This window comes from Nannospalax galili, unplaced genomic scaffold (assembly GCF_000622305.1).
Source record: "Nannospalax galili isolate Female #2095 unplaced genomic scaffold, S.galili_v1.0 scaffold406, whole genome shotgun sequence".
NCBI classification, from domain to species: domain Eukaryota; kingdom Metazoa; phylum Chordata; class Mammalia; order Rodentia; family Spalacidae; genus Nannospalax; species Nannospalax galili.
Window position 1 is genome coordinate 4703698 of NW_008357033.1, and position 12231 is coordinate 4715928.

The 12231-nt window shown below is 44.7% G+C and overlaps 1 protein-coding gene across 3 annotated transcripts in view; it reads left to right on the plus strand.

The window, feature by feature from the left end:
- The window catches only part of Irak2 (interleukin 1 receptor associated kinase 2), a 76673-nt gene extending 66835 nt beyond the window's left edge, over positions 1 to 9838 (plus strand). For 2 of the 3 annotated variants that reach the window (XM_029557082.1, XM_029557083.1), the window contains 4 exons: positions 2415 to 2615; positions 6133 to 6424; positions 7853 to 7939; positions 8906 to 9838. In XM_029557082.1, coding sequence (XP_029412942.1) covers positions 2415 to 2615; positions 6133 to 6424; positions 7853 to 7939; positions 8906 to 9018 — 693 coding nt within the window. In that variant the 3' untranslated portion in view covers positions 9019 to 9838. The remainder of the gene's footprint in view (positions 1 to 2414; positions 2616 to 6132; positions 6425 to 7852; positions 7940 to 8905) is intronic. The other variant, XM_008854873.3, reaches the window with a different exon arrangement.
- The last annotated feature ends 2393 nt before the right edge of the window (positions 9839 to 12231 follow it).

The following is a 12231-nucleotide window of genomic DNA, read 5'->3' on the forward strand; positions in this document are numbered from 1 at the left end:
AGGACCCAAGTTCAATTCCCAAGTTCAGTTTCAGGTGGTTCATAACTGCCTGTAACTCTAGCCCAAGAGGTTTCCAGTGCTCTGGCCTCTGTGGGCACCTGCACTCACATACACATACCTATATGCAGACATGTACATATACACATAATTAATTTTTTTTTTGGTCTTTTTGAGACAGGGTCTCCCTGTAGCCCCAGCTGGCCTGGAACTCACTATATAGACCAGGCTGGCCTTGAACTCACAGAGATCCGCCTGCCTCTGCCTCCCCAGTGCTGGGATCAAAGGTGTGCGCCACCACGCCTGGCTCAAGAATTTTTTTAAGTATACAAACAAGGGGCCAGAGAGATGGCTCAGTGATGAAGAACACTGGCTGCTCTGCCAGAGGACCCTATTTTGGTTCCCAGCACTCACATGGCAGCTAACAACCATCTGTATCTCCAGTTCCAGGTGATCCAATGCCCTCTTCTGGCCCCATGGACATTGCATGCATGGGTACACTTACATTCAGGCATAACACTCATACATAAAATAAAAATGAAATTAAAAAGGATACAAACATGAAAAATCATAATACCCTTATCCAGAAATAAGAAATTAGTATGTTCAGTTGTGAAAACACTTGCGAGAGACTTACCTTGTGTCAGGCACTGGTTGAAGTGCAGAGGATGCAACTGTGAGAAAGATAAGGCTTCTTTCCTGATGGAGCTCCAAGTCCAGTGAGGGAGAACAGACGCAAGTAAACAAAGATGATAACTCCAGGTAGAAGAATGTGCATTGAAGAAACTGAAGGTTGGGAGACAGAGGGAAGGAGCAGGGACTGGCCGATTGAGGCTGGAGAAGGCCGCATAGAGAAGGGGACATCTGAGCTGTGACTGGAATGGGGTGAAGGCTGGAAACCTGGTAGTGGATTTTAGGCAGAGAAAACAAGTATTGCTATATAGCTCAGGTTGGCCTTAAATTTACTATTCTCCTTCCTCAGCCTCTGGAGTGCTAGGATTACAGATGTGTATCCCCATGCCCAGTTTTAAAATGCCATGCATTTTACAATATGTAATTATAAATATGTACATATGTAGCATTAAAAAAGTCACACTAGCCAGGCATGGTGGTACACACCTTTAGTCCCAGCACTTGGGAGGCAGAGACAGGAGGATTTCTGTGAGTTCAAGGCCAGCCTTGTCTATGTAGTGGGTTCCAGGCCAGCTGGGGCTACAGGGAGACCCTATCTCAAAAAGACAACAAAAAAATTCATACTAACAATAAATAAAGCTTATGCTAATTAGATATAACAAATATAGGGATGACCTTGAACTCCTAATTCTCCTGCCCACCCCTAAGTGTTGAAATTTGAGGCATAGGCTACCATGACCACTTTTTGGCTTTCTGCATGCTAGGCAATCAGTGTATCAACTGAGCTACATCTCCAATCCCATAAATGAGTTTGTAGTCTCACTTTCCTCCTCACCCTCCCTCTTCATTTGGAAGTGATGTCATTCCCAGCCCTCTTTGCTGTTAGCAACAATCTTGTACTTCATTCTTCACATATTTCTCACTGAGATGTTTCAGATGCCTTTTGGGAAAAGGCACCTTTGATTACCCTGGTCTTTTTTTAAAAAATTATTTTTATTTATTTATTTTTTTTGTCTTTTTGAGACAGGGTCTCCCTGAAGCCCCAGCTGTCCTGGAACTCACTATGTAGACCAGGCTGGCCTTGAACTCACAGAGATCCGCCTGCCTCTGCCTCCTGAGTGCTGGGATTAAAGGCGTGCACCACCACGCCTGGCTAAAAAAATTATTTTTATTTTTATGTGTATGAGTGTTATGCCTGCATGTGTGTAAGTGTACCCGTGTCATGCAGTGCCCATGAAGGTCAGAAGAAGGTGTCAGATCTTCTGGAACCAGAGTTATGAATGGTTGTTAGCCACCATGTAGATGCTAGGAATTGAACTCAGGTTCTCTGCAAGAGCAATCAGTGCTTTTAACCACTGAGTCATCTCTCCAGTTCCCCCCTCATCCCAATCTTTTTTAAAAAAGATTAAATTATAAGTGCTGGGCATGCAAATGGAAGTTATTAGTATTCCTTATGCATAGATTTTACAAATGATGGTATTTATTATAATGGGATATTGAATATTTATTCTGTCAGGTGTCACACTTTGTGCTTTAGGCCCATTTGCTTGTTTTTGTGTTACACCCAGGAGTAGGCATTCTTTGTCCCCATTATTCTGAAAGAGCCAATGAGGCTGGGTGAATTAAACTACTGCAGATGAGCTGTGAATCCCCTAGGGAATGACCTTTGTTCAGAAGGGGTCTGGAGATTCTCCAGTTCCTGGGCGTTGGACTTGTTTTGGGGACCTCTGCATCTTTGAAAAACCTAGCAGCTCACTTGGATTTTCTCAATCTCCACCCAACAGAAGGATTTGCTTCTAAGTGAGATTCCTAGCAGCACCACCTCCCTCTGCTCCAGGAAGACAGGTGTGGAAAATGTGGTGGTGAAGGAGATCTGCCAGAACCATATAGAGAAGAGGGCAGGGCCATTGCCAGAGCCCTGTGCAGAGGCCTGGGCCACTGCCATCTGCCTCTGCCTACGGAGGCGCAATGCCAGCCTGGAAGAGGTAAGCTTCCTGCGGCCTGCCTTAGTTGGGGTGATGCTTCCACTGGTGATATGATAAGGCATGTTTGGGCTTGGTTCTCAACAGTAGAACCTACTGGAGCCCATGTCAGTAAGCAGGGGTGCTGTGTGGATCATGGAGGACCCTGAGGATGGGTGTGTGGCTGGACTGCAGGGGGTGCAGTCTAGGATCTCTTGTGGGAGCCATCTTCTTGCCTGTTCGCAACCTGATTTACCTCTTCTCTTCTGTCCTTGGCTGGGAGGCTTTTCCACTACCCTCTTGGAGTCTACATCATAAGCTGGGCTGTAACAAATGCCTAAGGGGCTACCATGCTTAGCCCTTCACTGATCACAGGGGATCTGCCCATCTGCGCGAGCTACCCCTGTCGTTGTCTGTTCCCCTGTTTCCCCCCATCCTCCCTCCCTTCTGGTGCTCCTAGTCATTGCACAGAAGTTGTCTGTGGTAAGTGCCAGGATAGCACATGATAGGACCCACTGTGAAAGACCTGGCCAGGAACTGATGCTGAAACAGATAATGAAGAGTCCAAACAGGTCAGCTCATGCAAATGACTTGAGCTGAGGGAGAGGCTGGCATGTCCATGGGCATGGAGGAAGGTCCAAGTGGCTGGGGCACAAAGTTCCTAGGGTAGAATGGCTTGTCATGAGGCAGGTAAAGAAAGAAGTCCAGAGTGAGAGGGCTCTGGAGGGCACAGTAGGGGTATTTTTTCAGGTCACTATGGATTTGGATAGGAGCAGGGTAAAATCAGTTATATTGTAAACTGATCACTCCCTTAACTACCCACTTCCATTCAAGCCGTCAGTTATTCATTCCATCAGTGGTTCAGTGTGTCAGTTAAGGTACAGGTGAAGCTACAAGGGGACACCAAAATACAGATTGCTTAACCTAGATAGAAGTTTATTCTCTTGGCTCTGAAGACGGACAATCTAGTGCTGATGTGGCAGTGCCAGAATACTAGGGACTCAGGCTTATTTTATGTGGTTACTATGCTATTCTCATGGCTTCCACTTCAGGGTCTGAGGTGGCAACTGTAGCTCAGTCTATCACATCTGCTTTCAGGCCAGGGAATGAAGGTTAAAAGAGGGGCTGGAGATGTCTCAGTGGTTAATGGCATTGGCTGGCCAGGGGTGGTGGCACACTCCTCTAATCCCAGCACTTGGAGGCAGAGGCAGAGGCAGGCGGATGTCTGTGAGTTCAAGGCCAGCTTGGTCTATATAGTGAATTCTAGGCCAGCTGGGACTGCAGGAATACCGTGTCTCAAATAGACCAAAAAATAAATTAATTAATTAATTAAATAAATAAATAAATAAATAAATAAATAAATTTAAAAAATTAAAAGAAGAGGACACACCCTTACATACTTTCTTTTTGAAAGCATACATCATTTTTTTTCACATTCTATGGGTCACACAGGGCTACAAAGAAATGCAGTGTTTTTTTTGGGGGGGGTCTTTTTGGGTCTTTTTGAGACAGGGTCTTCCTGTAGCCCCAGCTGTCCTGGAACTCACTATGTAGATCAGGTTGGCCTTGAACTCATAGACATCTGCCTGCCTCTGCCTCCCAAGTGCTGGGATTAAAGGCGTGTGCAGAAATGCAGTTTTTAGCATGGATATCCAATATGAATATTTATCTCAGGTGTTGACATTTGACCTGGACCTTGAAAAATGAGGAGACACTAGCCATTTAGACTAAAGGGGGTAGGGCATTTTAGATATGGAAGAAAGAACTAAGAAGTGGTGCTTACCACAGTATATCACAGCCAAGCTAGAAAGCTAAGAGCTGGGCTGCGCAGTGGACTGGGAAGCCATCGGGTGCTGATTCACTGGTCAGTCAGCTCAGCTCTGTCATCCTCTGGCTGAGTAGTGTTAATGTAAATAAAAAATACACACCTGGGCTCACACCTGTAATCATACCACCTGAGAGGCAGGCAGGAAGAGAGGACTGCTGTGAGATCAAACCCAACCTAGGCTACATAGCAAGTTCCAGTCGAGCCTGGGGCGTGGGGTGAGACCTGGCTCAATTTTTCTATTTTTATTTGAGGTGTGTGTTTGCTGCCACATGTGCCCCATCCTCATACACACGGAAGCACTTGTGGAGGTCAGAGGACAAATTGTAGGAGTCAGTTTTCTCCTTCCACCATGTAGGCTCTGGTGATTGAACTCAGGTTTTTATGGATGGGGGAACTGGAATGCTCAAACACTATGAGGTACATGTGGAGGTCAGAGGACAACTTGTGAGAGTCAGTTCTCTCTTCCTATCATGTGGGTTCTAGGGTTGAACTCAAGTGTTGGGTTTAACAGCAGGTACCTTTACCTGCTGAGCCATCTCAGCTTCCTACACTGAATGTTTTTGCAAGGCAAAAGGAAATGAAATTTGTCTCATTAAAGGTATGTATGTGAACTTTATCTAGTGGTGCAAGTCTGTAATCCCAGTACTCAGGAGGCTGAAGGATGAGGATGGCAAGTTCAAGACCAGTTTGGGCTTGCAGAGTGAATTCCAGGCTAGTATAGGCAATTTAGTGAGACTTTGTCTCAAAAATAAGAAGGCAAAAGGAAAGGGCTGAGATGTAGCTCAGTGGAAGCGTGTTTGCCTAACATGCCCAAGGATAATGATTCAACTTGAGCTCTTAGACCTACACACACACACACACACACACACACACACACACACACACACACACACACACAAAGAGGGAGAGACAGAGACAGAGACAGAGACAGAGGCAGGGAGAACATGAATGAGTGAATTAACTTAGTGGCTCAATTGACCAAACAGCAGAGGACCAGTACTGTTTTGCTCTTAAGGCAGTCACACCCAGGCTCTCCAACAGTTGTGCCTTGGGCCCATAGCTCTCTCTCCATCACTTACCTCTGCTTTCCTTCCTTTGGGGGCTTCAGTTTCTCCCACTATGAACGGGTTTCCTATTTTAGGAGTCTTGTTCTGCCACTAGAAAACATAGGAGAATCCTTTTGGCTCTAAGTGGGAAAAAAATCTCAAGGTAGGATACTGATTGGTTACCTAAGGTCATGTGCCAATACTTAACCTGATTGTTGTGGTCAGTGGATGAGGTGCATGATTGATACCTGTGTGCTCACATGCTCTCGTACCTGGCTGTGAGGGTGGGGCCAAGTTCATATAATTAAAAAAAATATTTTATTTATTATTTTTATTTTATGTGTATGTACGTACCTACATGTAGGTAAGTACACCGCAATGCCTGCGGAGGACAGAAGAGACTGTCAGATCCCCTGGAACTGGAGTTACAGACAGTTGTTAGCTGCCATGTGGGTGCTGGGATTCAAACCTGGGTCTTCTGCAAGAACAGTCGGTGTTCATAACCGCTGTGCTAGCTCTCCAGCCCCAAGTTCATATCTTTTTAAAGGCTGGATGCTATTCTTCCATCTGCAGCAGGCATTTGATTATAACTCCTGGAGGATGGGTGTCTGCCTTTCCACTTCCCAAGAGTTACTGATGGGCATGTTTTGTCTGTTTTCTCTTCAAGGCACAAGTCTCCATGGCTGAGGTGGAGGAGCGGCTCCAGGGTCAGCCATCTCTTCTTCCTTGGAGCAGGCTTTCTGAGGGCATGGGCTCATCTTCTAATACCCCAGAGGAAACAGATGACGTTGACAATTCCAGCCTCTGTGTCTCCTCTTTGATGATGCTAGAGGCTTCTGCAAGGGCTGCCTCCTGTCCACTCCCTGTGGAGAATAGAACTGGTCTGCCACCAACCAGTGGAGGACCAGAGGCTGATTCTTCCTCAGACACCTGTGGAGGCAGGCAGCCACTTCAGGATGGTAAGCACAGACAGGCAGATGCTTATGCATGCTCAGTCCTGTACCCATTACTTAGGTCCCTTTCTATCCTCATTGATGGCTTTGTTTCATGATTCTGCCATTCACTTGTCTGTTAAATCTCCCACCACCTCTGTATTGCCCCTGTTGTAGCTACTGGCCATTTGCCAGAACTGCACAGTCCCCCCGCCCCCATCCACTCTGGCCTCTGGATTACCGGTTCTTCCTCCAGGAGCCAGTGAGAGGATTTTGGTTTATGTTTTTTTTTTTTCTTTTTGTGTGTGTGTGTGTGTGTGTGTATGTGTGTGTGTGTGTGTGTGTGTGTTGTGCTGAGGTCATGCATGCTAGGGTAAATAACCACTCTTTCCCAACCCTGGAGGTTTTTGTTTTGTTGTTTTTAAGACAGGGTCTCATGTAGCCTAGGCTGGTCTCAAACTTCTACATAGTTGAGGATGACCTTGAACTCTTGATCCTCCTGCCTCAACATTCCAAGTCCTAGGTTACAGGTGTACAGTACATTATGTTTTACCTTTTTTTTTTTTCTGTCTTTTTGAGACAGGGTCTCTCTGTAGCCCCAGCTATCCTGGAACTCTCTATGGAGACCAGGCTGGCCTCGAACTCACAAAGATCCCCTGCCTCTGCCTCCCAAATGCTGGGATTAAAGGCGTGCGCCACCATGCTCGGCTATGTTTTACTTTTTAAAAATATTTTATTTTTTGAGATAGGGCTGGTGAGAATACTGAGTAGGTAAAGGCACTTTCTTCCAAGCCTGACAACCTGAGTTCAATCACCACAGCCTACATGGTAGGAGAAAACTGACTCCAGCAATTTATCCTCTGACCTCCACAAATGCCTTCATGTATAAGTATGTGTGTATGGGGGTGGGATGCATGTGGCAGCAAACACCCACCTCAAATAAAAATAGATAAATTGAGTCAGGTCTCACCCCACGCCCCAGGCTCGACTGGAACTTGCTATGTAGCCTGGGCTGGGTTTGATCTCACAACAGTCCTTTCTTCCTGCCTGCCTCTCAGGTGGTATGATTACAGGTATGAGCCCACATGTGTATTTTTTATTTTGCTTATTTATTTTAAACTGCAGGCTTTTTGTTTGTCTGTTTTTGGTTATTTTGTTAATTTGAATTTTTGCAAATTTCATACAATATATTTTGATCATATTTAGAGCCACTTTTTGTGTATTTTTTTGAGACAAGTTCTCACTATATAGGCTTTTCTAGCCTGGAACTTGCTATGGAGACCAGCTGGCCTTGAAGTCACAGAGAGCCACCTGCCTTTGCCTCCCATGTTCTGAGACTAAAGGTATGGAAATTAAAAAGTAATATATTTTGCTGGGCGTGGTGGTGCACGCCTTTAATCGGTTTCTCTACGTAGCCCAGACTATTTATTTATCTATTTTGTCTTTTTGAAACAGGGTCTCCCTGGGCGAGACTCGCTATGTACACCAGGCTGGCCTCGATCTCACAGAGATCCCTCTGCCTCCCAAGTGCTGGGATTGAAGGTATGTACCACCATGCCTGGCCCCAGACTCTTTTTAACTCATGATCCTCCTGCCTCAGCCTCTGGAGTGCCACCACATCCTGCTACAGTGATTTATAAAGACATGCTGTATGGTACCCCTTCTTTTAAAGTCCTCCTTGCACTTAGAGACACTTTCCTGGGACTAGTAAGTCTCTACATGGTCTTTCCTGACTGCTCTTCCTGCTAACCACTTCTAAATCACTCCCATTTCAGCCCAATATGCCAAACTTCCTTGTGAAATAAAAAGTTTAGAAGGTCTTTTTTTTTTTTTTTTTTTTTTTTTTTTTTCTCTACAGAAAAGATGCTTCTCCAGGAAAAAACCTGCCTTAGCTGAAGGAAGACTCTCAATCTTCAGATCCACCTGCCTCTGCCTCCCAAGTGCTGGGATTAAAGGCGTGCGCTACCACCCCTGGCTTAGAAGGTCTTTTAAAAGGTTTTTTTAATGTGTATGTGTGAGTTTGTGCATGTGTATGTGCACTATGTTTGTGCCTGGTGCCCACAGAGGCCAGAAGAAGGTATTGGATTCCCTGAAACTAGAATTACAGGTTGTGAGTGCTGGGAACCGAGCCCAGGTCCTGTGCAAGAACAGCCAGTACTCTTAACCACAGAGACATCTCTCAGCCCCAGGAAAGCCTTTTCAAAGAAGTGTTCTCATGCTCTATAAATGTGGCTCATTGATTGTCTTGGCTCTGACCACTCCTTTGGGGACGAAGGAGGATATTGACTCCAAATCTCCTCACCCTGTGGAGAGCATGGGAACCCCTCTGTGGAAAGGTGTTTGGGTGGGGAGGCTGTGGGCTTCCCTGCAAAGGCAGAAGCCATAGACATGCTGCTTACATTTAGGGCTTTATTCCAAAACTTGATGTGAGAGTCTGACCAAGACTGACTTGAAGGATTTAAATGGTAACTTGTTCAAGTTGTTCTTTCTCTATTTGTTCAACATTAGCTACAGAGACTTCATGGAAAATTGAGATCAATGAGGCCAAAAGAAAGCTGATGGAGAACATTCTGCTCTACAAAGAAGATAAACTGGACAGCATTGAGCTTTTTGGCTCCTGATGACCAGAGCATAGCTGAGGATCCTTGTCTTCAGTTAGATAGACAAGTGTCCAGTCAAGGAAAAGGACTGGGGCAGTCCAAGGTCTGCCAAGAACCATATAACCCAAACACCAGCTTGCACTGATGGAACGGAAGGACACTTCCATTTCATCAGAGTTAGGGGAGAGGGGACTTCAATTTATATAGGCCCCAAAAATCCAGGAAGTGCAGAAGGCATGGACTCAGGATGTGGGTGGTTTTGTGGTTTTGTGGAGCCTGTGACGATCACCACCCCAAGAGATGCTGTTGCCCCTCACCAATCAACAACTAGCAGAGAAATCCTGTAGTGCTCATGGTGTTTTCCAGAGTACCATCTGTGAGTCACATTTGATCAGCTGCCTGTAAACTTCCATATTTTGAAAGACCTTCAGCTGGTGGCCCAGTGCAATTCTGGACTCACCTCCTAAGTTCAGTTACCAACACCAGACACATGGTAAAGAACTATTTCCTACTTCTTCAGTTGGTAATCTTGTTGCTCAGCACCCTCCTCTTTCTATCCCACCAGTTTACCTGTTTCTAATGGAGACTCTGAGAGTGTGTTATTTCCGAGCTGAATGAAGAATCACAAGTACTTGTCTCATGTCTGATTCTGCTGCTAATAAAGTCAATCATTTAATGTGTGGGATCCCAGTGTCCCTGTAAGATAACCCCTGCTCATCCTCCCTGCCTCACCTCTTGGGAGAAAAGGTGCAATGGTTATAGAAGCACTTTGAAAATGTAATTGTCCTGTTTTATTAAAAAAAAAAAAGATCATAGTTCTGCTGTGTAGATAATATTCATGCAGTGGATATATGTGCTGGATAGCTTTAGTGTCAACTTGACACCTGGGTTGAGGGAGCCTCAATTGGGGAATTTCCTCTATTGGACTGGCTTATGGCCATGTCTGAGGGGCATCTTCTTGATGAGTGATGTGGGAGGGCCCAGCCCACTGTCGGTGGTGCCACCCCTGGGCAGGTGGGCCTGTGTTGCATAAGAAAGCAGGCTGAGCAGGGACCAGGGGAGCAAGCCAATAAGCCAGTAAGCAGCATTCCTCCATGGCCTGTGCTCCAGCTCCCGCTTCCAGGTTCCTGCTCTGAGTTCCTACCTTGGGCTTCCTGAACTGTGACCTGGGAGTTGTAAGCTGAATAAACCCTTTCCTCCCCAAGTTGGTATTGGTCAGAGTGTTTTGTCACAGTGATGAACAAACTAGAACAATATATTTTTCGAAAGTTATGTTGCAAATCTTTTTGTGAAGCAAAGATTTTTCTAATTCACTAGGAGAAATGCCCTATTTTAAATAATTCTATAGTGTCTATTTTGTAAAATAAAAACATGTTTGTAAAGTAAGCTTTTGTGTCTGGATGAATTTGTTTGTACCATGTGTTTGAAAGGATATTCTTTCTATTTGTGTGTGTGTGTGTGTGTGTGTGTGTGTGTGTGTGTGTGTATGTGTTGCATGTAGAGGTCAGAGGACAACTTTGGTTGTCCTTGTCTACTACCTTGAGATAAGGTCTCTTATTTTTCTGCTTCGTATGAAAGGCTAGCTGGTTGAAGAGCTTTTAAGGCTCCTCCTGTCTCTGCCTCCCATTTCTCCATAGGAGTGCTAGTATCACATACACTCTTGCTACACATTCAGCTTTGACATCCATTCTAGGGATTTGAACTCAGGTCCTCACACTTGTGTGGCAAGTGGTTTTTCCCACTGAGGCAATGTAAGTACCATATTTTCAACTTGGGTTGAGTTTCATCAGCTGTGACCTCACTGTAAATGGGTTGGAGTATTTATACACCAGTTCCTCCAAGGATATTAAGGTTGTTTTCATCTGAACTGTTGTAAATAGTGCATTATGGGGGCTGGAGAGATGGCTCAACAGTTAGGAGCACTGGCTGCTCTTACAGAGGGCCTTGGTTGGATTCCCAACACCGATAACTCTCTACTCTGATTCCAGTTCTAGAGGATCCAATGCCCTCTTCTGGCCTCTGCAGGTATTGCATGACTTACATGCAGTGCACTTACAAGCAGTGTAAAAAAAATCAACTTGATTATATTTACAATTATTTAGGAGACATCTCTGGTTGTGTCTGTAAGAGTAGTTACAGAGAGGATTAACTGAGGACTCACTCTGAATATGGGAGGCATCAGTCCAGGTTTTTTTTTTATTATTTTTATTTTATGTGTATGTGTGTATTGCCTGCATGTAGGTAAGTGCACCTGTGTCCTGCAATGCCGGTGGAGGTCAGAAGAGGCTGTCGGATCCCCTGGGACTGGAGTTACGGACAGTCGTTAGCTGCCATATGTGTACTGGGATTCGAACCAGGGTCTTCTGCAAGAACAACAAATGTTCTTAACCACTGAGCCAGAGCCAGCTCACCAGCCCCACCAGGTGTTTCTTTTTTAAAAAGCCTTTTTTTTTTTTTTTCCCCAATTAGTAGAGGTGAAAAACATTACCATTGAAATCTACCTGATGACTTTAAATCCATGCTCAGGTGCCAAGTATCTCAGAAAGTAACCAACTGTGACTAGTAATAATCATATATAGATTAGAGACACATGTGCAAACATCTAAGCGTTGCATTAAAAATGAGTTTTTCTGTAGGAAACAGTACATTTTAAAATGAAATGATCTTTTTTAAAGGTTAAAACCTCATTCAATTTTATGTCTTACAGGGTTTATACTTAGTACAATATTGTATAACTATATTAATTCAACTGTGAACCTAAAAATTTATAGCCAGTTTTGAAAGAGATGCATCTTTGCTCTGGAAATTTTTATTGAAAATGTCAACACTGTTGCAAAGAAATGCTTCTAATCACGTGGTTATTAAATAAATAATTAAAAAAAATTCTTAGCTGGGCGTGGTGGCGCATACCTGTAGTCCCAGCACTTGGGGGGCAGAGGCAGGTGGATCTCTATGAGTTCAAGGCCAGCCTGGTCTACATAGTGAGTTCCAGGACATCTGGAGCTTACAGGAAGACCCTGCTTCAAGAAGACCAAAAAAAACCCGAAAAAGATTCTTTTTTGTTTTTTTTTGAGACAGGTTCTCCCTGTAGCCCACCGGGCCTGGAACTCACTATGTAGACTTGAATTCATAGATATTGGTCTGTCTCTGCCTCCCAAGTGGGATTAAAGGCATGTGCCTCCACGCCCTCTTAAAATTTTATGAGTATTTTAATGACTGCATGTATGTAAGTGT